The sequence below is a fragment of the Leopardus geoffroyi genome, chromosome A2 (genome assembly GCF_018350155.1).
Source record: "Leopardus geoffroyi isolate Oge1 chromosome A2, O.geoffroyi_Oge1_pat1.0, whole genome shotgun sequence".
NCBI classification, from domain to species: domain Eukaryota; kingdom Metazoa; phylum Chordata; class Mammalia; order Carnivora; family Felidae; genus Leopardus; species Leopardus geoffroyi.
In genome coordinates, this window is record NC_059331.1 from 162,430,719 (window position 1) to 162,458,167 (window position 27,449).

Consider the following 27,449-nt stretch of genomic DNA (forward strand, 5'->3'; position numbering starts at 1 on the left):
CGGAGGCCATTGGCTGGCGAGCTGGCGGCGCAGGGGCGGGGAGCGCCGCCGAAGGGGACTGTTTGCTCCTACGGGCTGTAGATGGAGCTGTCCGGCCCCGGCGAGGGGGAAGGCGCCTGGAAAACGTTCTTCTTCTCCCTGGCCGGCCCGAGCGGGGAACAGCACTCCCAGGATGCAGTTTGTGTCAACACGGCCGCAGCCTCAGCAGCTGGGCATCCAGGGCCTGGGGCTGGACAGCGGGAGCTGGAGCTGGGCCCAGGCTCTGCCCCCGGAGGAGGTCTGCCACCAGGAGCCGGCGCTGCGCGGGGAAATGGCCGAGGGAATGCCGCCCATGCAGGTGGGTGCAGCCCCCGCCCAGCGCCATGGCCGCGCCGCCTGGCCGTGGGGGCGGGGCGCGGGGCTGCGGGCGCCCGGGGGCCCTCGGCGTGCGGGCGCGGAATCGGAGGCCCCGGTGGGCCCGGGGCCCGGGCGGACTCGCGCGGCAGGCGGGGCGCGGCGGCTCCGAGCAGGCCCGGCCCCGAGTCCCGCGGCCGGCCCCGGCGCCCGAGCAGGCCCGGCCCGCGCGCGCCGCCGAGCAGCAGGCCCCGAGGCCGCGTGCACGGGGTGCGGGCGCCCGGAGGAGGCCCCGCGGGGAAGGGGGCCGAGACCTGGCGGAGCCGTGACCGCGGCTCACCCTCGCGCCCGGCGGCCGAGCGCTCGGCCCGCCGCACTCGTGTCCCGGCCCCGGGCGTGTACGCACCTGCGTACCCCAACAGGTTTACACCGTAGCCACTTTGACAAAAAGATATTTTTGGATGTTGTATTGCCATCTTGCACCAAGTCTAACGAGTCATTCGCTTTTCCCTTGCACCGGGTGTGACGGAGGAGAGGGGCCGTCGAGAGGTGACTTTGCCTTCTTTTCAGCCGTTGGCAAACTTGGCTGCACGTTAGAGTCACCCGAGCAGCTTTTAAGACTCCTGACGCCCAACTTGGCCCCAACCCATGAAATCAGCGTCTCTAAGGTTGAGAGGAGACACCAGTCAGTTCTTTAAAGCTCCGTGAGGATCTCAGTTTGCAGAGGAGTTTGATAGCCAGTGCTTGGGAGCTGTGTACTGTGTAAAAGGCGAGGAGGTGGTGCCCATGGAGACCTGGACGGGTCTCCCCGCCCGCCCCCGGAGAGTGTGGGAACCGACCCTGGGCGGATCCCCCAGAAGCCCCCTCTGTTCCTGGCCTGCTTCTCGACCGGGTTCTGACAAGTTAGCCGGGAGCTGCAACGTTGTGTTGGATCATTTTTCAGCCTTAGGTCTCCAAACCTTCCAAAAGCAAATTGGGCCTGGGGACGCTCTGAGCTTCCGCTGTCGGCCCTTGTCTCCTCCTATGGGCCCGGAGGAGTCAAGCCTAAATCTGCTCAGATGGATGGCTTTGATGGAAACATCGCCTCTTTCTTCTGCAGGGCCTGGCATTCAGGGCCCTGTTCCCCTTTATCCCAGGTCACCGAGCGATTCCCTGGAAGCTGTGGGGTGTTCCTCTGTGACGGTCACAGCTGCTTAGAGTTAGGGCAGTTGGCATGCCTGTCCCTAGCCTGCCCGGGTCACCCCTAAGCAGCAGGCCACCACGTTGCCCAGCCTGAGGGCCTCTTCAGCAGCAACAGGGAGAAAGGAAAACGATACCTCCTCCCATCGCACACGTAAGGAGAATTGGCTATCATCCCTGCTGTTGTCCATTATTAAGCCCTGGTTGCTGCTATGGTAGGGGGCTGGTTCCCAGGTCACCAATGAACTGTGACCACCCCCTCTTGGTCACAGGGTTTAGCTCCCAACTTGTACCCAGGGGGCCTCACCTTCTGGGGGCAGAGCTGCACCCTGGGGTGCCCCTCCTCCAGGAAGCAAGGACAGGACTGGGAAGTCTCCTCTTCCTCTTAGGCACGTCCTCTTCTCCCCTCGTCAGTGAATGTTTTCTGGCAAGCCTATTTTCATTTTAGAAAATATGAATAAATAGTTGTGTATGGAAAAAAGGCTGCCCTTCAGCTCACTCACTGGGGCTCTCTGGTGGCTCCTTGGGTCACAGCCCTGCTGGGTATGGTGGCACTTTCCTCAACTGTGTTTTTGTTCCTGTGGCACCTAGAGCTGCCCCATTTGGCGGTGAAACCGGGTGCCGTAGAATGACCACCACTTCCCCGTGCCTCAGTTCCATCATCTCGAAGGCAGAGATAATCATTCTTGCCCCAACCTGCTTAGAGATGGCTGGGAAGATTAGGGTCAGATGACTTACAAGAAAATTCTTACTCTGAAACAGAAAGCACTAGGCAACTCCAGAGAGAGAGTTCATCACTAAGTCTAGCCCCTGAGGAAAGCGGCTGTTCTGTGAAAGCGATATGTGACATTGTAGGCGAGGGGGGGGGGGGTTGTCCACAGCCTTGACCTGCCAAGGGTCGAGGTAGGTGAACCAGTGACCATGGCAGGAAATGGGAAGGTTGGCTGGGCTGCTTGAGCTGTCACTGGGGACATTAACGAACACCGTGGCCTGGAGGGTGGGGGCATGGCGGAAGGGCGAGAATCTGAGGCATTTGATTCGTTGTTTCCTGTTGTCAGGCCCCACTCCCCACTCACATAGGGTCTCATCCCAGGCTGTCACTTTCTCGCTCCACACACAGGCTCAAGAATGGGACATGGATGCCCGGCGACCGATGCCTTTTCAGTTCCCGCCCTTCCCAGATAGGGCACCCGTCTTCCCTGACCGCATGATGAGAGAGCCCCAGTTGCCCACAGCAGAGATCTCGCTCTGGACCGTGGTGGCCGCCATTCAGGCCGTGGAGAGGAAGGTGGATGCCCAGGCCAGCCAGCTGCTAAATCTGGAGGGGCGGACGGGCACCGCCGAGAAGAAGCTGGCGGACTGTGAGAAGACGGCCGTGGAGTTCGGGAATCACATGGAGAGCAAGTGGGCCGTGCTGGGGACCCTGCTGCAGGAGTACGGGCTGCTGCAGAGGCGGCTGGAGAACATGGAGAACCTGCTGAGAAACAGGAACTTCTGGGTGCTGAGGCTGCCGCCAGGCAGCAAGGGGGAGGTCCCCAAGGTACGTAGCGGTCCGCTCGGGCAGAGATGGAAGCGAGGACCCGCACATGTGAACAACTCTTGATTTCAAATTGCCAGTCCTGCCCATGAAACTCTCTGGCTCCCCCATGTGGGATTTCAGTTTCTCTTAAAGCCTGCCTCCGCTTAAATAACCTAGTCTTGAATTTTCTAGCTCCGTGAGGCTGCCCTCTACCCATTGCCCACGGAATCTGTGTGCTGCTTCTCTCTGTTGGCCTTTCCCGTCACCTTTCCCAATACCCCCAAGGTACCTGGGTGTCTGCAGACTCCTGCAGCTCTTCACTGCTTGGGGTTTCCCCTTGGCACCTACAGAGGACCATGAGTCATTGGTTATCTTTGGAAGAACTTATCCGAGCGTGGCTGAGACACACCCCAAACCATGCTAACTGGAATTGCTAGGAAGTTGTGACCATCCCCTCTGTGGGCCCCTCTTGCAGCTCAGAATTCACGCTCCATCTCCCCCTTCCATTCGCTCTCCCACTGTCCCTCTGGATCCTCAACATAGCACGGTCGATCGATGACCCAGCCTTCTGGTCCACTGAGAAAATGGGAGTCCCCAAAAGAGATGCACGTGAAGCCACCACGTTCATCCGATGCTGCCTCGGGTCTGCTGCCTTCCCTGTTCCTGCGGTCTTACTGGCCCACCCTTCACCGACCCCGGGGCTCACTCTGGCCTTCTCCCCCTTTCTCCTCTGGGTCGTCCACTCCCCCCTCTACTGGTTGCTCTAGACATCTTCGAACATTGCCTGTCTCTGTCATGAAACCGTCCCTAGACCCTGCCTCTCCCTCCAGTCCGTGCCTCATTTCTCTGCTCCTCATTAGAGCAGAATTCCTTAACCGAGTCATCAGTATTTGCTGTCTCCAGTTCCTTCTCTCCCTCCCCTTTTTCATCTTTTTATTATAGAAAATTCAGATATACACACAAGTAGATAGAATAGTGTGATGAACTGTCCTGTGCCCGTCATCCAGTTTTGGTTTTTTTTTTAATTTTTTTTTTTTAATGTTTATCCTTGAAGGGGGGGGGGGGGGACAGAGCGTGAGTGGGGGAGGGGCAGAGAGAGAGGGAGACACAGAATCCAAAACAGGCTCCAGGCTCTGAGTTGTCAGCACAGAGCCCAGCACGGGGCTCAAACTCACGAGCCATGAGATCATGACCTGACCTGCGGTTGGACCCTTAACCAACTGAGCCACCCAGGTGCCCGTCCTTTGTCCAGTTTCAATGGCTGTCAGCCCTTGGCCCGTGTCCTCTAAATCCCTACCCACATCCCCTCCCATTTTATTTTGAAGCCAGTCTCAGATATCAGTCTTTTTTTTTTTTTTTTTTTTTTTTTTTTTGTAAATATTTCAGTGTATAGCTCTAAAAAGTAGAGTCTTTTTCTGAAATGATGTCTCAATATTGCTACCACCACAAAAGCCTCAGCCCACTCAGACATCCAGTCAGTGTTCACATTTTCTGGTCTTCCAAACATGTTATAATTTGTTTTCTATTAATTTGTTTGGATCACAACTTAAGAAGGTGCTATTTTTTTTTAAGTCTTTTAAAATCTGTCAGTTCCTCCTTCGTCTCTTTCATTTTTCCATGAGAAGTGTCTGTAGAGGGGCACCTGGGTGGCTCAGTTGGTTAAGCATCTGACTTCGGCTCAGGTCATGATCTTGTGGTTCGTGAGTTTGAGCCCCATGATCCCCTGTGCGCTGATAGCACAGAGCCTGCTTTGGATCTTCTGCCTCCCTCTCTCTTTGTACCTCCCCAGCTCTCTCTCTCTCTCTCTCTCTCTCTCTCAAAATAAATAAACATTAAAAAAAAAAAAAAAAGAAAAGTGTAGAAGAAAGTAGGCCGTGTGTCCTCCCAAGTTTCTGACTGTCTGGATTCTGCCTCTGCGTCCTTCATGGTCTTGTTGAACGTGTTCCTCTATTCTCAGTATCCCAGTACCTTGGTAATTGGATCATTCTCCCTGGAACCTCTGCCCACCAGGCTTTTGCTGTCACCTCTCCATCCTGTTCGTCTTGCCAAAGCCTTCATGATGTCCACAGTCAGTTCTGTCTTTGTCCTTTCTGCCCCGAAGGTGGCAACGCATACAGGAAGCCACCCCCTCCTTGAAACACCTTTTCACATGGCTCCCAAGTCACCTCTCTTGATTCTGCTCCTATCTACCTGTGGCTCCTGCTCAGTCTTCCGCACTGGTTCACCTCCACTCCCCGACCTCTTCTGTTTGGAGAGGTCCGGAGCTGGGTGTTGACCTTTGACTCATTATCTACGCTCCCTCCCTCATGATTTCATTTCATCTCGGAGTTCTGAATGCAGCCTGTGTGCTGTCGGCTCCCGAATGCAGTCTCCCCCTCCCACACTCTCTCTCTGTCTCTTGCCCAGACTTCCTTCTTAAATGCTAGATTCACATGTCTACCTGCTAATCCAGTGGTATTCAATTAGTATCTTAGATTTAACAGGACCAAACTGAACTCGCATCTTCCGCCTGAAACCTGTTCTAACCGAATCATCCTCGTCTCCACGGAAGACGACTCTACCCTTCCAGGTGTTCAAGCCAAAAACCTTGGGGTCACGTTTGCTTCCTTTCTTTCTCAACCCTCCTTCCAATAGATTGGGAAATGCTGTCTGCCTGACTCTTCTTCAAAATACTATCCATGGTCTAATCTCTGCTTTCCATCTCCACTGCTCCCACCATCATCTGGTGGGAACCTCCGTCGCCATGGTCTCCTGCCTGGTCTCCATCCTCGTCCCTCACCCTGTACAGTCTGTTCTCAGCAGAGCAGCCAGAGCGATCCTTCAAAAATATAAACCAGTTAGTGGCACCTGGGTGGCTGATTTAAGCCTCTGACTTTGCCTCAGGTCATGATCTCGAGGTCCGTGAGTTCGAGCCATGAGTAGGGCTCCGTGCTGACAGCTCAGAGCCTGGAGCCTGCTTCAGATTTTGTGTCTCCCTCCCTCTCTCTCTCTCTCTCTCTCTGCCCCTCCCTCAATTGCACATGTTCTCTCTCTCTCAAAAATAGACATTTAAAAAAAAAAAATCAGTTACTTCTGCTTAAAACCCCCAAATGGCTTCCCCCTCGTGCAACATAAAAGCCCCTGTTCCATCAGGAGCCCTCTCTCCAGCTGCACCTTTCTGACCTCCTCTCCCCTCCGCCTTTCCTGTCCACTCCTTCCCAGCCACGCAGTCTCACCTCAGGGACTTTCCTCCACTAGCAAGCTCCCTCCCTGAGTACCTACCTGGCCCCCTCCCATTGCTCCCATCCATCCGGGGGTCTGCCCTTCCATGCCTCTCCCCCGAAACAAGAAAACCACGCCCCCCCATCCCTACATGCTCTTTTCCCTGTCCCTGCTCTGTGCCATTGGGCACCGTAAGTATGTACTTCCTTTTTTTTTTTTTTGTCCCCTTGGATGGTTTTCTCTGACCGGAATGTCATTTCTGCATGGTTCACTGCTGTGTCTCCTTGCCTATAGCTGTACCTGACTTTAGTCAGTATTCCAAAAGTATTTGCCGAGTGACTCTGTCCAGCTGGAGAGCTCCCACCTCCAAATAAGGGATTGGGTCTCCTCTGTCTCCATATCTGCTGAGGCAACCAAGGCAGTGACTTTGCCAGCAGAGTGGCGTGACGGCAATTTATTGCAGGCTCCTAGAACTGAGTTGTAAGAGTGGTTTGGTTCCTCCCGCGAATACCCCCTCCCGCTGCAGCCACAGACGCTCCTTCTCAGTGTGGTTTGGCACACTGCTTATCTGGCCCAACCGGCATCTCTTCACACACTGCCCTTTCCCCTTGTCCGTGCCGCATGCTTTAACCCGGCTCCGTGGCCTCCGGTGGCACCTTTGTGTGTTCTGTGCATCAGATCGGGCGTTAGGCGTTCCAAGTTGACATATGCCCTCGCAGAACGATGGGATGGGTATGGGGTCTGGGATCAGAGGACTAGGGTGTGAATCTCGGCTTTTGCCACGTACTGTCTTCCTACACCTGCTGAAGTCTGTTTTTGGTTGTCGCGGAGCCTCCTCAGTCCCTCTTTTGAAAGAAGTGAAGGAGAAGTAAATGATTCTGTAAGTCAATGCCCAGCTGGTCCTTCTGAGTTTCAGTATTCTCATGGGAAATGAAAATGATGATACGTGTGTCGCATGAATTGTGAGGATTCATTGATTTTGTTGATGGGACAACACTGTGTAGCTCGCTGTGTGTTAGTTATCTGTGGCTGTGTAACAGATTACTCCAAAACTTAGCATATTTACCATCTTGTGCTTTCTGTGGGTTAGGAATTTAGGGAGTTCTGGCTGAGTGGTTCTGGCTCAGAGTCGCATGAAGTCATAATCCAGTTTATGGTCACCTGAAGGCTCGGCCGAGGCTGGAGACCCTGTCTCCAGTATGGCCCACTCACTTGGCTGATGGCAGGAGGTTCCCCACCATGTGGACCTCCCAACACGCCTGTTGTGTCCTCACGACATGGCAGCTGTCCCCCAAGACTGAGTGACCCCAGAGAGAGACCGGCGCGGGGCCGTAATGTCTTTTATGACCTGGGCTCAGAAATCGTACACATCGCTGCTTAATTTGTTTGTTAGAAGTGGGTCACTGAATCTTCTGCCCACACTCAGGGGGAGGAGAATTGGGCTGTGCTTTTGGAAGGGACGGTCAAAGAATGCGTGGGCCTGTTGTAAAACCTACGCCTGTAAAGCACCATGAGAAAGTTAATGAACGTTGCTAGTAATAGTTAGAATTCATCGTGTACTCTTGGCCATGCTAAATGCATCCGCTTTGTCAGATCCAAGGAAGGCTGTTGTCTCTCAGATCCCCTGTGCCTTTTGGGTTCTATTGTGTCTGTTAATTGGCTGACAGGTAATTCACGGATGGTTTTTCTGTCTAGCCAGACTGTAGGCTCCCTGCAGTCTCCAGCCATGTCTCAGATTGTCTGCTGTATCCTGGCCCAGGGAAGTTTTTATGAAGGGATGTCTATTTCCGACCACGAGAATATGATTCCAGAATTGTGACTCTTCATAGAAATGATGAAGTGAGGCCGAGGAGTCGGCCTGTTGGAAAAGAGAATGAACTTGGTTTTGGATACGTGTAGTTTGAGGTACCTAAAAGGCGACTGAATGGAGCCAGTCAGAGGGCTGTGGAAATCTGAACTCTGAAGGCAACAAGGAAAGCCGAAGATGTGCAAAGAGGTAACCACTGAGGTGGTGCAGGGGATGAATTTGCCGAAGAAAAAGCGAAGGAACAGGGAAGGGGAAGGGCAGAGCCTTGGGGTTGGGGGAGGAAGAGGAAGCAGTAAGCTGTGGTGGGCCGGAGGAAGCAGAGTTGTGGAAACCAACAAGGAGAACATTCCAGAAAGGCGATCTGCCCTTTCAAAGAGGTCTGAAAGGGTGAGGGTTAACAAGAGGCCACTGATGACCATCCAGGGTGTGGTTTCGGAGTGTGAGGGGTTCATAGCCGGGTTGTAAAGGGTTAAAGGAGGCATGGGTTGTGGAGAAGAAAGTGCCAGGTGTGTTTCAAGCGAAGAGGGAGGGTAGGGTCTCTTGACGCGGCAGAGTTGGGTTCATCTTAGGTTGGGTGACCCACACGGGAGAGCCTGGGATGTCAGAGAGAAAAGATTGTTTGGGTTGAGTTTCCCGGGCAGGAGATGGAGGAGAAATGAGGGGCACGTTAGCAGAAGGGTTGGCTTGGTGAGACGGGCCAAGAAGGGGAGCTTGCCAGCAGCTACCTGTGATCAGAATCTGGGACCGATGGGGTAGGGGAGGGTTGGGAGGAGGGAAGAGTTTGAAAGACGCCTCTCAGGGAGCGCAGCAGATGTCAACAAGATCAACGAGAGGCTTCCAAAGCAGCCTTGGGACAAGTGGCACGAATGTATGGTGGGTGTCACCTGCAGAATTTCGTGACTTTTGTCTAGCAGCAGGAAATTCAAATGCGGAAAGTGGTCTGTGTCGGTTTTCCCAGATTGGGGATTTGCCGAAGTCTGGTGGAAGATCCAGGAAATTAGGAATTCTGTTCTGTCTCTAGAGATGGGTGATGCGTGAGCTATCACTCAGCGGGTGGCATATAGGTGTGCAGGATGCCCGTGAGGTTATGAGCACCTGATGTGAGAGCAGACAATTCTGTGGGTTTTTTTTTTTTAACTTTTTTTTTTTTAACGTTTATTTTTGAGACAGAGAGAGACAGAGCATGAACGGGGGAGGGTCAGAGAGAGGGAGACACAGAATCTGAAACAGGCTCCAGGCTCTGAGCTGTCAGCACAGAGCCTGACGCGGGGCTCGAACTCACGGACCATGAGATCATGACCTGAGCCGAAGCTGGCCGCTCAACCGACTGAGCCACCCAGGCGCCCCTCTGTCATTTTTTTTTTTTTTTAATGTTTATTTGTTTATTTTGAGAGAGAGAGAGAGGGCATCATGTGTGAGAGTGGGAGAGGGGCAGAGAGAAAGAGGGAAAGAGAAAGAGAATCCCAAGCAGACTCTGCACTGTCAGCATGGAGCCCAACAAGGGGCGTGAACCCATGAACCGTGAGATTATGAGTGGAGCAGAAGACAAACACTTCACCAGCTGAGGCACCCAGGTACCCCCAAGACATTTTTAATTTATATAAAGCCTCTGCCCACTCACTGAGCTGGGCACCAGCGGGTCTGGTGTTTTTGTTTTTGTTTTTGTTTTTTTGAGAGAGAGAGAGAGAGTGCATGAGTGGGGAAGGGGCACAGAGAGAGGGAGACACAGAATCTGAAGCAGGGTCCAGGATCTGAGCTGTAGGCACAGAACCCGACATGAGGCTTGAACTTGTGAACTGCAAGATCATGACCGGAGCCGAAGTTGGACTCTTAACCGACTGAGCCACCTAAGTCCTCTCTTTTTTTCTTTTTTTTTAATGAAAGTTTTTTTTTTTTTTTTTTAAGTTTATTTATTTGAGAGAGAGAGAGAGAGACAGCACCAACGGGGGAGAGGCAGAGAGAGAGAATCCTAAGCAGGCTCTGTACTGTCGCTGCAGAGCATTATGTGGGGACTTCATCCCACGAACTGTGAAATTGTGACCTGAGCCAAAACCAAGAGTCAGATGCTTAACTGACTGAGCCACCCAGGGGCCCCTAGACGTTTCTTCTTCTTCTTCTTTTTTTTTATTTTTTTTTAGTTTTTTAGTGTTTATTTATTTTTGAGAGAGAGAGACAGAGCATGAGCAGGGAAGGGGCAGAGAGAGAGGGAGACACAGAATCTGAAGCAGGTTCTGGGCTCTGAGCTGTCAGCACAGAACCTGACTCAAGGCTTGAACTCATGAACCACAAGATCATGACGTGAGCCGAAGTTGGACGCTTAACCGACTGAGCCACCTAGGTACCCTCTTTTTTTCTTTTTTTTTTAATGAAAGTTTTTTTTTTTTAAGTTTATTTATTTGAGACAGAGAGAGATAGAGAGAGAGAGCGTGCACCAGTGGGGGAGAGGCAGAGAGAGAGAATCCCAAGCAGGCTCTGTACTGTTGCTGCAGAGCCTGATGTGAGGGTTGATCCCACGAACCGTGAAATTGTGACCTGAGCTGAAACCAAGAGTCGGATGCTTAACTGACTGAGCCACCCAGGGGCCCCTAGATATTTCTTCTTCTTCTTCCTCTTCTTTTTTTTAATTTTTTTTACTGTTTATTTATTTTTGAGAGAGAGAGACAGAGACAGCATGAGCAGGGAAGGGGCAGAGAGAGAGGGAGACACAGAATCCGAAGCAGGCTCTGGGCTCTGAGCTGTCAGCACAGAGCCCGATGCAGGGCTTGAACTCACGAGCTGTGAGATCATGACCTGAGCCAAAGACTGAGCCACCCAGGTGCCCCTAGACATTTCTAATTCATGTAAAGGTACTGCCCACTCACCGAGCTGGACGCCAGTGGGCCAGGCGCCCCGAGGGCTGTCCTTATCTAATGTGTCCAGAGGTGCCGCAGGGGCTTGCCTTGGCCACACGTGTGTGCAGGTTCGAAGCCTGACCCGCTCCAGTTAGGGCCAGGGAGAATGGAGGGTGGGAGGCCAGGGTGCGAGCGATGGCGACAAGGCCGTGTGTCCCGGAGGGGAAGCTCAGATAATAAAGTCATGAGGCGAAATCATTTTGAAAGATTCGGTGCGAGGCTGGGCCATGCCGGTGAGTGTCTGAGGGGAGTAGAGACAAGGACCCTTGTCATACCGAAATAGGAGTCCTGGAGAACAGACTAGACTGGGTGGAATCACTAGGGAGCCACACCGGCGATGGGGGAGCCAGGCTGCAGTGGACTTAGCTGCCCGGTACTGGCAACAGCCGTTCGACATATTCAACACACAGTTACTGGCTCCAAAGCAGGTGCCTCCAGATGCTTGGGATCTAGCGTTGAACCATCGAGGTCAAGGTCTTGCAGCTTTAGCACACGCCCTTAGATTTACGTGTTTTGGTGACAAAAACATAAGTGTGTACCTCGAGCGAACCTGACTGGAAATACAGGTTTGGGGACAGGGACCCCCCCCTCTGAGAACCTTCCACACCTCTGACACCTGGAATGCCAAAAGCAGCATGTGGATTTCAGCTCTGCCTTCAGGTCCCCAGTTTACCTGAAAGCGAACTTACAAAGGATATGGTTAAGTGCGTTAAAAAAAGGGGGCGGGGCGATGGCATGTTGACCATCCTGTTCTGGAAGCATAAGAAGATCGGGAGTGGAGTGGACTGTCCCCACTGAGGTGGACTGGGCTGGGATCTGGGGGACAAGGAGCCGTGGAGATTGAAGGCCAGGCTCTGGGGTGAAAGGGTCCCTGTGGCCCCTGGAGGGGAGTCTGTGGGGACAAGCAAGCAGGTGCCAGACTGTGACTCTTGTCGGCCCAGGTTCCGGTGACATTTGTCGACATCGCTGTCTACTTCTCTGAGGATGAGTGGAAGAACTTGGACGAGTGGCAGAAGGAGCTTTACAACAACCTTGTCAAGGAGAACTACAAAACCCTGGTGTCCCTGGGTAAGAGCGCCCTCCCTCCTCTGGGGCAGGCAGCGTGTGGAGAGGGCAGTGAAACGCTTCCCAACCCGCGTTCACTCCACCCGGGCAAGGTGTTCGTGTTTATCCCTCAGGGAAATGCAAGAAACTCTGTGCTTATAATGCCCTAAAGATAGAATGATTCTAACAACACGATGGTTGAAAGCCCAGTTACAGGAACTGCCACTATAGCACTCAGCTCGGGGCTGCTTTGTTCTGGAATGTAGCCAAACCGCATCACTGGCACCTGACTACACGCCTCATCCCAATAGCCTTGGACGAGCCACGGTCTGTCTGCTGCTGGCTTTCAGAGTCCAGCTGTTTCTACACCAGAACCTGGGAATCCGTTCACTGGTTCTCAAGGTTCCTCATAAGAGATTAGCTCGTATATGTGATGGCCACCGCCTCGAGGGGCCCTCTGGTGGGGAGGGCATCTGGGGTGAGGGAGACTTCTGCCAGCGCCCTTGATCAGGATCCATTGGTCAACTTCGCTGTGTCCTTCCTTCCCTTCCAACTCATTCTAGACGCGGAGGGCGCAGTGCCCAAGCCGGATGCGCCATCCCAGGCGGAGCCCAGGGAAGAGCCTTGCGTGTGGGAGCAGCGTGACCCAGAAGAGCGAGAAATCCTAATGGATCCAGACACAGGTGATGGCAGCTGAAAAAAACGCCCCGGGCCAAGGTCAGGGCAGGAGAGAAGCCTCACCATCCTTGCTTGAGTTCAAGACGGGCTTCCCTTGAGTCGTTCTTGGGGCCGGTTCTGCCACCACCGAAATAATGGCAGTCACTTACAGGAAGAGGCTTCTGGGCCCAAGGAGCACCGAGCTTGTCTGTTGGGTCAGAGCCAGGCAGCTGTGGAGGCCCAGGTGAGCTGGGCAGAGAGAAGAGAGGAGCAGGCTCGCAGCCTCCCAGGCCTGACCTCCGCCTGCAGGGAGAGGCTGGAGACCTGGGAGCAGCCGGGCCTAGCCCTGGGGCAGATGGGGAGCCCGCACGGATACAGGGTTTTGCTGGGGCCTCACCACAGGCAGATTCACACTTCACGCCTTCCTCACTGCCTTCCTTACTCAAGAGGGGATGTGTGGTCCCCAGGAGATCTAGTTCCTGACATTATGAGTAGGGGAGGGGGCGTAGGGACAGAGGATCTGAAGCAGGCTCAACACTGATAGCACAGAGCCCAACTCGGGACTCGAACTCAGCCATGAGACCGTGACCTGAGCCGAAGTCGGACGCTTAACTGACTAAGCCGCCCAGGCGCCCCTGAACTCTGTCCTTTTGAAGGAAGCTCCCTTAGAAGGTAGCGACCCCTCCTTGCCAGTCTGTTCTCTTCATTGAGATGTAATTCATGTGCCATAAAGTCACTCTTTTATGTATGTATTTATTTAATTTTTTTTTAAGTTTATTTATTTTTGAGAGAGAGAGAGAGACAGAGAGAGAGAGACAGAGTGTGAGCAGGGGAGGGACAGAGAGAGACAGAGACACAGAATCCAAATGAGGCTCCAGGCTCTGAGCTGGCAGCACAGAGCCCGACGCAGGGCTCGAACTCACTAACTGCGAGATCATGACCTGAGCCGAAGTCAGACGCTCAACCGACTGAGCCGCCCAGGCGCCCCTAAAGTCACTCTTATAAAGTGTGTAATTCAGTGGTTCACACAGCTGTGTGACCGTCACCACTGTCAAGTTCCAGAACATTTTCCTCACGGGAGACCCCGGACCCATGAGCAGTCACTCCTACTTCCCCCGCCAAGTCCCCGGCCCCCAGCCACCGGCCACCACTGATCAAGTCTCTGTCTCTGGACAGTTCATCCGAGCGGCCCTTTCCCTGCCGTCCGGCACTGCAGCCGTTCACGTTTCAGTCCGGTACATCAGCAGTCTCCCCGAGTTCTCATCCATCCCTGTGCGGGAGCTAAAGCCGTGATTGCTATGCCCACATTGTGGGGGGAACGAGCAGGCCGAGAGAGAGGTTGGGTGACTCGCCTGCTGGGCTGCGGGCAGTGTTGAACCCAGTCCCTCATCTAATCTGTCCCCCTCCACTCAAGCCGCCTGCTGCCGGGGCTGGTACATCACGCCATGGAACATCAGAAGGACCTGGTGTGTGTGTGTGTGTGTGTGTGTGTGTGTGTGTGTGTGTGTGTGTGTATCTGGCCGCCTCTTTCTGACTGGGGTGAAAAGTGAAAATCAGTAACTCCTACACGGAGGTCAAACTTCTGACCTGGTCCTGATTAGCACCGAACCCAGCCTGGGCTGTTTCTGGAACTCTCTCCCGGCCTTATTACACCTCATCTTGTGGCCAGGCCTACCCCTTTGTCCTGAATACTGACTGTTTCTCTGCTCCCAGGCCCTTCTGCTTCTCGGGGTCCCCTGCAGTTGCCCACCAGGAACCCGAAGCCCCCGTGTCCTTCCCTCACGAGTGCCGTCAGCCGTGCTCCTGACCCCAAGAACATCCGGGTGATGTTGTTCAGAAAGGACACCAAAATGACATGATTCCCTCTCCTCAGGAGCGGAGCCCCTGGTGCCTGCACAGGATTCGTCCTCTCAGGTAAAGCGGGAGGAAGCCCTATGTGTCCGGGGCCAGCGGGGCCTGGAGGAAAGAGCCATCCCCACGGAGTCCATTACTGGTGAGTGAGTCCAGGAGCTGCCCGAGCCAGGGAGGGAGAGGAAGGGCCCGGCATGGTCTGACGGCCCCCAGCATTGTCCATTGTGTGTGCCAGGCCAGAGGCCAGAGCTGGCAATGGAGAAGTTGGACCTCGGGCGGGCAGAGAGACAGGGTTTCCTGAAGGGGCACGAACATGGCTCTGGCAATCTGCCGCACATCCGGGCTTAGCTTGTCCTGTTTCTTGTCTTTTTTGTATCAGTTTTCAACTGTTTTAACTATTCCCGAGAACCCACAAGGTGAGTGTGGGTGTGTGTCCGGGTGTGGAGAGAGAGAGACAGACTGATTGATTTTAAGGACTTGGCTTCAATGATTGTGGAGGCTGCCGTGTCCAGTCTGCTGGCCGGATCCCCTCTTCCTTTGGGGGTGCTCGGTCTTTTTCTATGAAAGCCTTCAGCTGTTGGCATGAGGCCCACCCACGTTGTGGAAGGCAGTCCATTTGACTCAAGGGTTCCTGATTTAAATACCAATCTCTGAAAAAAAAATACATTTACAGAAACATCTAGAATGACGTCTGGCCAGCTATGTGGGTTCCATGGCCTAGCTGTCACAAAATTACCCATCACAGGATCTCGTAACATACTATAGCTCATTACTTATCCAGAGGTTAGAGTTCCACAAACCTCAGCCCCCACTTAGTCAGAGCCTCACGCCCACAGGTAAGGGATCACATCATCTGAGTGGGGGAAAGCCTGTTCCCTTTCCATCAGGCATGCTCCCAGACGGCATCACAGTATTAGTATCTTCAAAGAGAGCTTTGAGAGGTAAGAAGGCAAGAAAGAGTAAATGAGGTTGAGCAGACTGCAGAAGAGAGAGCATACATCTTAGAAAAATCCCAATAAAATGGTGAATCTAAAAGGCTCATGGAAGGCCTCATTTTCCTGGAAAATCCCCTCGCGAGGAATACCTCTGGCCACGGTGGAGCTTTGGGCTCAAATGTGACTCTTACTCTAACGACTGAAGTTCCCGAAACACAGAAAGACTCTCTCTCGAAGTCACCGGTAATGATGCTCCCCCCACAGTATCCACTCATCTGCCACAAAAGCTCCATTAAACGGGGACAAGCTGACTTAAACCTTTAATTAATTAGTGTGATTCAATTATGCCTGAATTTTAGGGAAAAGAGATCGTTGCAGGAAATGAGAGATTTACTCAGAGCACAGACTTGCAGGCCCCCTCGTGTCCCCTGAGGCCTTTGTTGCTGTATCCCCACAGACTCACCAGCCTCCGCCCAGGACCTCTTGTCCCGGATTAAACAGGAGGAGCACCCGTGCGTATGGGATCAGCAGGATCTGGCAGAGAGAGATATTCCAACGGACCCCAATTCAGGTGAGCAAGATACCAGGATGAATGTCAAGGACACGGAGACTCTGAGTTTTGTAACTGCTGGGAAGTCAGTCTGATCACTTTTGGTTAAAGGCCAGTGAAAGGCTCAGGGGATAGAATACAGCGTGTCCCTCAGCTAGCAACTTCGTACAGATTTTGGAATCTAACCATTCGTAAAGTACAGAGGGCTTTTCTAAAAGAATCATTACATTGACAGTTTATTGCATCAACGTAACTGACGTGACAGTTATTTCAGCAATGACAATTTTTGAGCAATAAATATAACCAGAAAGACTTTTAGAACTGGTGTATATTTCTGTGACAGAATGAAAGTAATTTACGTTTTTTGGAATTTTTTATGAGTGGATGCTAGTTAAATCTCTTCTGAGAAACTTCTGGGTACGGTCCACGCATACATAACAGTGAAGTTGCACCTGTCTGGGACCTGCGTGTGTGTGTGTGTGTGTGTGTGTGTGTGTGTGTGTGTGCGCGCGTGCGCGCATGCGTGTATGTGTTTTCACGTGTGCTTGTAGAGCTGGAGAAGTCCCGTGCCCTCATATTTGGTAGCGATGACCCCAGGGTCTCAACTGACCCCACACACCAGGAAGACAAGATCAGACATAAAAGCTAGCATTCCTGGGGCGCCTGGGTGGCTCAGTTGAGCATCTGACTTCGGCTCAGGTCATGATCTTACGGTTCGTGAGTTCAAGCCCCGCATCAGGCTCTGTGCTGATAGCTCGGAGCCTGGAGCCTGCTTTGGATTTTGTGTCTCCTTCTCTCTGCCCCTCCCCTGCTTGTTCTCTCTCTCTCCCTCTCTCTCAAAAATACAATAAACATTAGAAAAATTAAAAAAAAAAAAAAGCTAGCATTCCTTGTTTCAACTTTAGAACTTAAAAAATTTTTTTTGTTTAATGTTTATTTATTTTTGAGAGAGAGAGACAGAGACAGAGAGAGGGAGCACAGAGGATCCAAAGCAGGCTCCATGCCGATAGCAGAGAGCCCAATGTGGGTCTCAAACCCGGGAACCGCGAGATCATGACCTGAGCTGAAGTCCGACGCTTAACCAGCTGAGCCACCCATGCGCCCCTGCCATTGCTGGTTCTTAAGTCCTATTACTCGTACCCCGGTCCCATGGGCCGTCAGACACCAGACCTCCCTCTGGCCTCTTGTGGACCCGCAGGCTGCTCTGGGGCTCAGTGGCCAGATTGGAAGATGCAGGTTCTCCTCTGGGTTCTGCAGCTGCACAGACTTTGGGCGAAGCCTCCTCCTCCGTGGCCCGCTCAATGTCTCGAGCACAAGCGAGATCCCATCCGTGAGGGCGCTTGGGAGGGTGAGGAGGCCAGGAAATGAGACAAAGATGCCCCCCTGCCACGTGCCCTGTGAGCCGGGGCAGCGGGCCTTGCATGTGAGGGTTTTCTAACCCTTGATGGGCTGCTCAGTGGGAATGAACAGAATCTCAGGCTGCCTTCTTTCCACGAACAGAGTCTCTGATCTCAGCACATGACATTCTGTCGTGGATCAAACAGGAGGAGCAGCCATACCCGTGGGGCCCACGTGACTCCATGGAAGGAGAGCTCGGATTAGACTCCGGCCCCAGTGAGTAACGCGTCCCCTGGGGCCCCTGGGTATGTCGTCCACAGGGCTGGTTGCTTGCCTCGGCCTACCCCCTGACAGGGTGATGTTCTGTATCAAAGCGCTGTCTCCTTTCCTCTTGGAAGACGGCAGGCATGTTTGTGTCCTCGTGCTGTCGTCTTCTTTTTTTTTAACGTGTGTTTATTTTTGAGAGAGAGAGAGACACACACAGAGCACGAGTGGGGGAGGAGCAGAGAGAGGCAGACAGAATCCACAGCAGGCTCCAGGCTCTGAAGTGTCAGCACAGAGCCCAGCGTGGGGCTCGAACCCACAAACTGTGAGATCATGACCTGAGCCGAAGCCGGCCGCTCAACCCACTGAGCGCCCCTCCTAGTGCTGTCTTAACGAGTCACCACAAACGGGGTGGCTTAGAACAACAGAAAGGTATTGTCTCTCCGTTCTGGAGGCCAGAAGTGTGAAATCAAGGGGTCGGCAGGGTCATGCCCTTTCTGAAAACCTCCTAGCTTCTGGTGTTTGTGGCAGCGTTTAGCATTCCTTGGGCTTGCAGATGCATGGCTCCACCTCTGCCTTTACCCTCGCGTGGTGTTCTCCCTGCGTGTCGGTGTCCTCTCCTGGCCGTCTTCCTTTAAAGACATAAGTCAGACGGCGTCAGGGCCCACGCTACTCCAGTATGACCTCATCTTAACTAATTACGTCTGGAAGGAGCCTGTTTCCAAATAAGGTCACTTTCTGCAGTGCCTGGGGTTTGGATTTCCACATCTTTTTGGGGGGCTGTAGTTCAGCTCGTAACAGCAGGGAAAGGAGAGGGGGCTGGGAGAGAGCCGAGCCACTGGCGCCTGAGCAGGAGTGGATGACACCAGGTGGCTCACGTAATTAGAAGACGCTGGCCGTAGTCCCAAGCCAGCCCTGAGCTGACCTCCCAAAGTAGCTGGTAAAGATACTAAAGCTCCAACAGGCAGAGGGGATTTTTTTTTTCCCCCCAGTAGGTAAGGGACCAAACGTCTCACATGACTTGGGTCTCCTGGGTCTTTTTTGAAGTTTCACTTATTGGCCAGTGACCTTAGGCATATGTTCGCGGATCACTTAACACCCTTAGCGTCTGGCTGGCGTTCCTTGCCAGACTTAGCACTATGTCCTTGCCCTCGAGATGGCTGACTTAGTGTCTTCCAGTCAGTATGCTCCCTGTCCATACTCCAGAAACCCTCCAAGAGCCTAGAATCGGGGGAAGAGCCGAGCACATAGATTATTTCTGATCGGGAAGGCCCTTTAAAACCCAGGCAAGTGGATCCCGCTCTCCGTGAGACCAGTTGAGTCCAGTATGGAAGAGTTGGCTGGGGCTGGAGGACTGGTCAGGGAGCCGGAGAGGAGCCGCGTGTGCCCTTGTTGAAAATAGAATTTAAAGTGGTCCTCTTCCGACCTGCTGCTGGGCTGGGGTGAGACCGGGCAAGCCAGGGGACTGACTGAGGCCACGAAGAAGTGACCGCAGTTTTCCACTTCCTTCTTGACGGTGCTCAGGCCGTTTCTGGCCTCGAAGGCGTAGGTGCTAGTTCATCAAATCCCATGTCAAGAATTCTGCCCAAACCTTTGTCCCTCAGCACGACCACTTGATTTCTCCAAGTTGCCTGGGGGTGCGTGGGCCTGGAGGAGCCTTTTCCTGGAGACCTTATGTGGCCGTGGGAATGATCGAGGGGAGTCTATACAGAGACTGCAAAGCTTTGCAAGTGAGCAGACCATTTTACCTACTCGGTTTGGATATGCTGAGTCACAGAACGATTTGCCTCGTGCTGTTTTCTCTCTGGGAGGCCTTCGAACCTTGGCATTTGGGAGGCAATGCCCGGCGTTTGGGAGACAGGAGTGTCGGGAAATGCTCCCACCGGCCCAGTCACCAGAGCCTCTTATCAGAGCTTCCTGACTTTCTCCCGAAGGGGGAGCCCGCCTTCCACCTGTTCGTCTTGAAATTAGTATCTCACCTGTGGTATCGCTGAGGTTTAAAGAGTACACGTCCTTTCTCAAGGACAACAGGATGGCCTTTTGGTGGGACGTGGGATCACGTCTTCTGGAGAGGGTTTGGGACTGGAGAGGGTAGTGGAATTAGAGTAAAACACAGAACCCTAGGATGCCCGTCTCTGCCAGCCTCCTTCCCCCTGCCCCGGGGTGTGCAAGAAAGACCTGGTGTCCTCTTTGACCCAAAGTCAGACTTCGGCCTGATTGGACACTACATTGTAGTAAAAGGGATTTCTCAATTATATATGATAGCTAGTGTAAGACAGGAAGAAAAATCTAATTCAGCCAAAGGGAAGGGAATGTGCGTGAGGCTCCATCGAAGCAGGAAGTCTGAGGAGGACTTTGGAGTCCCGTGGCTACCAGATGCTTCTGGAGCGAGTGGGGTCAGGAGCCTAGAGCCAGACTCCCCTACGCAGATGCCAACACCTACAAAATGCGATTTGAAGGCCCGCTCCTGAAATTCCCACGTTGTTCGCTGCCTTGGGTTAAAGCACTGGTCCCCGCCTTTTTCAGTTTCTGTTATTTAAGAAAGATTTCCTCAGTGCCTACTCTGTGGTATGCAGTATTACAAGTACTTAGGAACAGCAGGGAAAAAGAGCCTGGGTCGCTCCTTATGTGGGAAGGTGATGGGGGACAAGCAAGTTCATGAGCACACCAGATAAAGTCAGGGGCAGTCTGGGCTCTGAGGTGATGACTCAGGGGGAAAGCAGGCAGGTGGGGTGGGGGCCGGGGGGGTTAAGTCAGGAAAGGCCTCCCTGGGGAAGAAACAGGTTAGTGACATGATCTGGTTTCCTTTTTTTTTTTTTTTTTTTTTTAATGTTCATTTATTTTTATTTATTTTTGAGAGAGAGAGAAGGGGAGGGATGGGGGTTGAGGGGGGGACAGAGAGAATCAGGCAGGCTCCATGGGGTCAGCGTAGAACCCGATGCGGGGCTCGAACTCACAAACCGTGAAATCAGGACCTGAACCAAAATTCTGTTTCCTGGAATGGTGAGTCCTGGGACAGAGCCGGTTCACTGTGTAAATCAAGTGCTCTACTTTGGGCCTGTAAGATCTGAGATGGCCTCCAAGTAGGCAGATGAACACAGGAGTCTGAAGTTCAAGGGAGAACTCGGGGTTAGATTCCCCCGGGGTTGTAGGTGGCAATGACTTCTGACAGCAGCTCCCTGGAATTAGACCAGACTTCCCAGGTGAAGTGCCCTCCTCCACGAGACTGCTCTGACTTCAGACACCAGCTGCAAATTTGAGGGTCCCCAACCCACTCACTTGTGACCATCTGGGTACAAATCCAGGGCTTCCCATCAGCCCCTGGGGTTCAGTTCACTAGAACAACTCACAGAACTCAGGAAGGCATCTATACTCATAGTTAGTTTTATTAGAGCAAAAGGAGAGATCCACAGGACCAGTTCTGGAAGGGTCCTAAACATTGAAGCTTATGGAAGCTTATGTTGTCTACTCCCTGTGGGATCAGGAGTGTCACCGTCCCAGCACAGTGATGTGTGACAATACACAGTATGTATTGCCTATTAGAGAAGCTCACTGAAGCTTCTGCGTCTAGAATTTTTACTGGAGTTTCTTTGCATACTTCTGATTGACTGAACCACTGGAGGTGAGGTTGAGGTCGTTCTCCAGCCTGTCCCCTCTCTCCAGGCGTGGGGACGGTCTTACTGGCATAGGCAGCCCAGATCCTGAGTCATCATTTTTTGGCTTCCACTATCTAGGCACTCACCACAAATTGCCTCATTAGCATAACACCAGAGCCTACCTTGAATAAGAAAGACGCTCCTTTCACCCTGGAAATTCCAAGGATTTAGAGGCTACCTCCTAGGGACCAGGGACAAAGGCCTGCTAAATTATTATACATAGGTTATTTTAAGGCTGGGGACTCTAAGAGATCTAGGGAGAGCGTAGACAAAGAATTAAAGAGGCACGAGGTGTGAGCCTGGAGGAAATCCAGAGGCTAAGAGAAGAGACTGTCAAGGGAGGGAGGGTTAACCACAAACACAACGAGGGCCTGAATATGCAGGACTGCGAAGAGGCCATTGGACTGGGCAACTTGGAGGTTGTTGATGACCTTGAAAAAGTTGTTTCAGCGGGGAGAGTTTGAAAGAGATCAGTAAAAGCAAGGGTAGATAACTCTTCAAGAACATTGGTATGAAAAGGACCAAAGATGAGGTGAGATGGGGTAGCGGAGCCTGGGAGCACATGGGGTCCGGGGAGAATGTTCTCTTAAATTGGGAGATACTGGACCACCGTGCCTAGTAGGCTGTTCTCCACTGCTTTAGACCCCTGATTGAAACTGCCCTCAACAATGAAGACATTTATGCCACTACGTAACTAAGAGGCAGTTGAGGTTCAGCCTCAGGTTGATTCAAGGATGAAGCTACGTTATCCGGGACCCGGGTCCTTTCCAGCTCTTTGTTCAGCCTCCTTGGAATGGCTGGAGCAAGATGGGCACAGCTCTTCCAAAGCAGTCACATCCAGACCAGAGGGAAAGGAAAGGCCATCTCTTTTCCTACACTCGAAGGAGTGAGGAAGCACCCAGAAGCCTCCTCCTCACGTGTCATCGGCCAGAACGAGGTCACGTGCCTAAGTCTGAATTCATTACTGGCCAGTGAGGGCGGGAACAACAGTTCTCAGGCTCAGGCTGGCGGCTGGAAGAGGTGGGATGTATGCCCCATAAATCAGGGCACGCTGAGAAGTAGAGTAGGGTGACAGGCTGGGTGGGGGCCCCTTTTGAGATCTGTGCAGTTTTTGCCAGCCGTCTTCAGCTGCTCAAGCATGGTTCCTGTGTTGGGGTTCCCCAGGCAAGCAGAGCAGAGGCATAAAGGGTGTTTCGTGGCCCAGTGACCCCGGTGCTGACCACGGGAACTAAGCTGGGTCAGCAAGGGAGGGCAGAGGGGAGCGGGTGCATGATGGGAAGGTGAGAGCAGTGGATTGATGCGCACACCGAGTTGGAAGAATTATCAGAGTAGAAATTAGGACTGTTTCAAATTGGGTTTCCTGGGAAACAGGCCCTGAAATGGAGGCTTATGTGCGTGTGGTTCCTTGGGGTCCCCTTGGGAATGAAGGGGTGAGAGAAGCAGGTTGGGTGGAGGGAGAAACAAGGCCCGTGGTGCAGCTGCGATGGAGGCCACAGCCCACGATCAGTCCTACAGGATTGAAGGCCTGGCACCCTGGATCGAGACCGGGAGAGTTACTGAGGCTTTGGCCCCTGGCCAGTGTCCTATGGAGTTGGCTCTCTACCTCGTCAGTTTTTTGTTTTTTGTTTTTTGTTTTTAAGTTTATTTATTTATTTTTGAGAGAGAGAGAGAATGCTTGGAGGAGGGGCAGAGAGAGAGGGAGACAGAGAATCCCAAGCAGGCTCCACACTATCAGCGTAGAGCCGGATGCGGGGCTTGAACTCACAAACCACGAGATCATGACCTGAGCCAAAATCGAGAGTTGGAGGCTTAACTGACTGAACCCCCTCCCTACACGCCGCCCCCCCCCCCCCCCCCCCCCCCCCGTTGTCTGGTCAGTTTTGATGGGGATAGAGACGGCAGGCTGGGCCCAGTGGTCCGGGCACTGTGCTGCTGTTCAAGTCTGTAGGCCAGTGGCTTGAAAGAAACACGACTGAAAATCGCCGTGTGGTTCTGGTCCCCACTCCCTGCATTCCATTTCTGTAGGCCCCCAGACAGGCTTTCGCCTTGGATAAGTTCTGGTAAATTCTTTCCCTCTGGTCCAGAGATTCTCCTTAGATAAATTAGCATCAAACATCAGAATGCGGTTGTTTTCTTATTTCCTGGCAATTCGGCCTTCCAACGTGACTTCCGCATAGCCCAGCCCCCCACCCCCACCCCCCATCCCTGCCCCTGCTTTCTGCAGGTGTTTCCTCTCCTAACTGAGTGCCACCTGCTGGACCTGCTTCTGGTGCTCTCCAGCCAGCGGGTGGCTTTGGGCATGTCAGAGGATCAAGGAGCCCCGGAACCATAGGGAACATGTCCCCTGCCCTTGCTCAGTCCCCTCATTTTTTCGGAGAAGCTGAGGCCCAGATAGCCGCAGAGGAAATCCGTTAAGGGCCTGGGCCCCTCTCAGGGAGGGTGTGCGGGGGGGCGGGAGGGGGATCCCCGGACAGAGCGCCATCAGCATGTCACTTCTCCGTGTGTCCTCCTCTGCAGGTGACAGCCTGCTGCTGGTGAAGAACCCGCCCCCCGCCCCGCAGCAGCCGCAGCAGCCGCAGCCGCAGCCGGCTCCGCCGAGCCTGGCGGTGCTCCCGGCGGCCGAGACGGGGGCGGGCGGCGGGCCGCCGGACGACGGCTTCCCCGCGCTGGCCGGGGAGCGGGGCGCGGGCGGGGCGCAGGGGGGCGGCGGGGGCGCGGGCGGGGGGTCCGGGGGCGGCGGCGGCGGCTGCGGCAGCTGCTGCCCGGGCGGGCTGCGGCGGAGCCTGCTCCTGCACGGCGCGCGCAGCAAGCCCTACTCGTGCCCCGAGTGCGGCAAGAGTTTCGGGGTGCGCAAGAGCCTCATCATCCACCACCGCAGCCACACCAAGGAGCGGCCGTACGAGTGCGCCGAGTGCGAGAAGAGCTTCAACTGCCACTCGGGCCTCATCCGCCACCAGATGACGCACCGCGGCGAGCGGCCCTACAAGTGCTCCGAGTGCGAGAAGACCTACAGCCGCAAGGAGCACCTGCAGAACCACCAGCGGCTGCACACGGGCGAGCGGCCGTTCCAGTGCGCGCTCTGCGGCAAGAGCTTCATCCGCAAGCAGAACCTGCTCAAGCACCAGCGCATCCACACGGGCGAGCGGCCCTACACGTGCGGCGAGTGCGGCAAGAGCTTCCGCTACAAGGAGTCGCTCAAGGACCACCTGCGCGTGCACAGTGGCGGCCCGGGGCTCGGCGCCCCTCGGCCTCTCCAGGCGCCACCAGAGCACGACTAGGGCTGGGCTGGGCTGGGGGAGGGGAGGGCCCGGCGGCAGGAGCAAGGGCGGGGGAGCGGCCCCGGGCTGGGGGTGCGTCCGGAACACTAACCACCCCCCCCCCCCCGCCCCAACCCGATCCTGCCCGTGGTTCGTGGTTCTCGGCGCGCCTTCCCTCCCTCCACCTGCCGCCCGCTGGAAATTGGGAAGAGGAATTGCACTCCAGCCAGGGTCCTCGGGGGAGGGGGGGGGAAGGGGGGGTTGGGCAGGGGGCCCCTAGACCTGTCCGGCCTGAACGGACGGCCAGCTCATCTCATAGGGTGGACCAAGGGGCCAGCTGAGCGTCTTCCCCAAGGGAAGGTGCCAGAGGGACAGTGAGGAGGCGACAGTCTTCGGGCACTCCCCTCAGACACCTGGCGCGCCCCATTGGCCACGGGGGTCACAGACTGTGATCAGGGGAAGCAACTAGAGAGTCTCAGAAGCCTTCTGAGCGAAAGAAATGAGGTCCTAAGGTTAAGAGATGCCGAGTAGGTTAGCCAAAGTGTGTCGGTGAAATGAGGGATGGGCTAAGGGGTAACGTGTCTTTTGACAGCACTGCCTCGCGTTCCAATAGCGCTTTGTACTTTTTTAAACGTGTTTTCTATCCGTCAGCCGTTTTTACCCTTAGCCTGTCCCTCTGAGGTGGATGGGGTAGGATCGTCCCCACTTGGCAACTGAGAGAAGAGAGACCCCAGATGGATGGCTTACCCAGGACCCCGCAAGAAGAGTGGCAGGGCTCCTGGGCCCCAGAGCAGTGTCCCCCACCACACACACTGCCTACCTCCCGCGTCTGAGAGACTATTCTGGCCTGGCCTCTCTCAGTCTCTCTCCTGCCTCCTTCCCCTGACCCACCAGAAATCAGAAGCAGCGGGGGGCCAACTCCCCGGGTTACCCCGAGGCGGGGAACCAAGCAGCTCCGCGATGCCCTGGCTGGTGCCTCCCAGAAAGGCTCTTCCTGTGTAGGCGCTCCTGGGCAGTAGGTCCCCTGCCCCCAGCCCGTTCTTCCCACCCCCGGTCCTTCAATCCGGTGCGTCTTTTTACTGCACAGTAGTGACCCGGCCCTCCAGAGGCAGCCGGTGCCCTGGGTCAGACCTCACTTTGTTGATTTATTCCAGTTGATTTATTCCCAGGGCGAAGGGGTGAGGGAGAGGCTGTGGCCGCAGGAGCAGCGATCAAGGAAGTGAGTCTCTTCCCGGGAGGGCCGGGCAAGCGGGTGCTAGAGTCTGAGAGCCTCGGTCTCCTGCCCTGAGCCTCCCAACCGGTGCTATCTGTTATCTGACCATGCTCGTGGACAGCATACCCTACTCTGCCCCAGACCCTGCAGGCGCCTCGGGAGGCGCCCAAAGGACTCCCTTCGGTTGGTGCATCTGCTCCGTGGTCCTGAGGGGCCACGGTCTCCATTTCTGCATCTTGCATGACCAGGCACTGGGATGGGGTGGCGCGCCCCAAGACCCTTGTTTGCGTCAAGAATGACTTGTTCTGCCCCTCCCGTCGCTCCTGCTTCTGTCCCAGTCGGGGCAGCCCAGCCGGCACCAGTTTGCGAGTGTCCCGCTTCCACCCTCCCCTCATCTGCGCTGCGCTGCTTTGCTCAGACCCCTTTCCGCCAGGCAAGGGGAGTTCTTGAAATTAAATAAAAGGTGTCCAGATTGCAGACTGCATTTTCACAAGGCCAGAGGGCTCTGCAGCATGGCTTCCTACGGTAAAGCCTCGAGGAACCGGAGCCCGACTGCGATTTTCTTTTTTCCTTCTGCTTTCTGAAGAAGGCAAATCTTAAGAAGAGGAGTTGAAATGAGAAGTTAAACAGATTCCATGGAGTTTTGGTAGAGCAGAAGGGAACCTTCTAGTCCAGTGTTTTCCTTTTGGGAGGAGGCAGTATTCTGCTTGTAAGAGTATATGCAGGAAATCAATATTTTCAGAATCTAAATCATGGAGAATAAGACCAACTTTTTCTTTTTCTTTTTTCTTTTCTTTTCTTTTTTTTTCTTTCTTTTTTTTTTTTTTTTGGCTGTTGAGAGTGTGAAGAAGGGGGAGAAGTCACTGTTGAGACATGGGTTTGAAACACCTGAACGCATAGCCGGAGTCCCTCCCTTTATTTTAACCTCAAGGAGCTGATTCCCAAAGAGGTTTAGTGACTGAGCCAGTGAGGGGGGGACCAGGGCTGTCTGGTTCCTGCGTCCTGGTCTGGTGGACGCCACTGCATCAAGTGCCCCTCGGCTACACCACGAGACACCCCAGCATCTGGCACCGGCCTCGGGCATGTCCTAGAGTGAGCTCCACCCCAGGAGCTGATCAAAGGTGGTGACACTCAGTGTGGACCTCTCCCAGGCAGCAGGGGACCTCAGTGTGGACCCTGGAGTCCACTTACTGAAGCAGGACAAAGGTCAGGGGTCCTGCTTTGAAGGTGGATTTTTATTTTCCTTCTGACAATGTGTTAATTAAAATTAACTATTTTAATTTAAAAATTAATGCATGCAGTAAAACTTTAAATGGTTAAAAAAAGAAAAAAGACACAAGAGTAAAACTCTTTCCTACCAGACTCCCTGTTAAGAGATAATCCACGGCTAAGAGCTTCTGTCTCCTTCCAGAACTGGAGAAGTCACCGCTTGCAGGATGAGTTGGATGGGGCAGGGGGAGGCGAGGTGGGAGGCCATGTGGGGGAAGGATGAAAGGCGGCAGGGAGGCATGAATTGGGATCACAAAACAGCAGTCTGGCCTGGCCATACCTGGGAGATGAAGAGCTGGTCAGTGATGCAGTTTCAAGGTGAGTCAAGGCCAGGCCATGGGAGGACCTTGAATGCCAAGACTATTCCGTAGACAGGCTGTCAATTAGCCTGGGGTCTACTGGGCCACAGATTGTTCATAGGACCGTTAGAATTCTTGGGAAGCCCAGGGGTGCCGGGCTGGTTCAGTCAGCAGAGCACGTGACTC

General features: G+C 54.0%; 1 protein-coding gene across 2 annotated transcripts; it reads left to right on the forward strand.

Annotated features, from left to right (window-relative positions):
- Window positions 1-27: 27 nt before the first annotated feature.
- On the forward strand, window positions 28-26,172 carry ZNF282 (zinc finger protein 282). 2 transcript variants are annotated; one of them, XM_045496053.1, is made up of 8 exons: window positions 28-337; window positions 2,633-3,052; window positions 11,872-11,998; window positions 12,538-12,657; window positions 14,505-14,624; window positions 15,875-15,988; window positions 17,468-17,581; window positions 23,743-26,172. In XM_045496053.1, exons 1-8 carry the CDS (start codon window positions 173-175, stop codon window positions 24,501-24,503), a joined length of 1,941 nt encoding a protein of 646 aa, XP_045352009.1. In that variant the 5' UTR covers window positions 28-172; the 3' UTR covers window positions 24,504-26,172. The 2 variants fall into 2 exon arrangements, with proteins under 2 accessions (XP_045352009.1, XP_045352010.1); XM_045496054.1 differs by lacking the exon at window positions 17,468-17,581 and having other exon boundaries at window positions 60-337.
- Window positions 26,173-27,449: the final 1,277 nt, after the last annotated feature.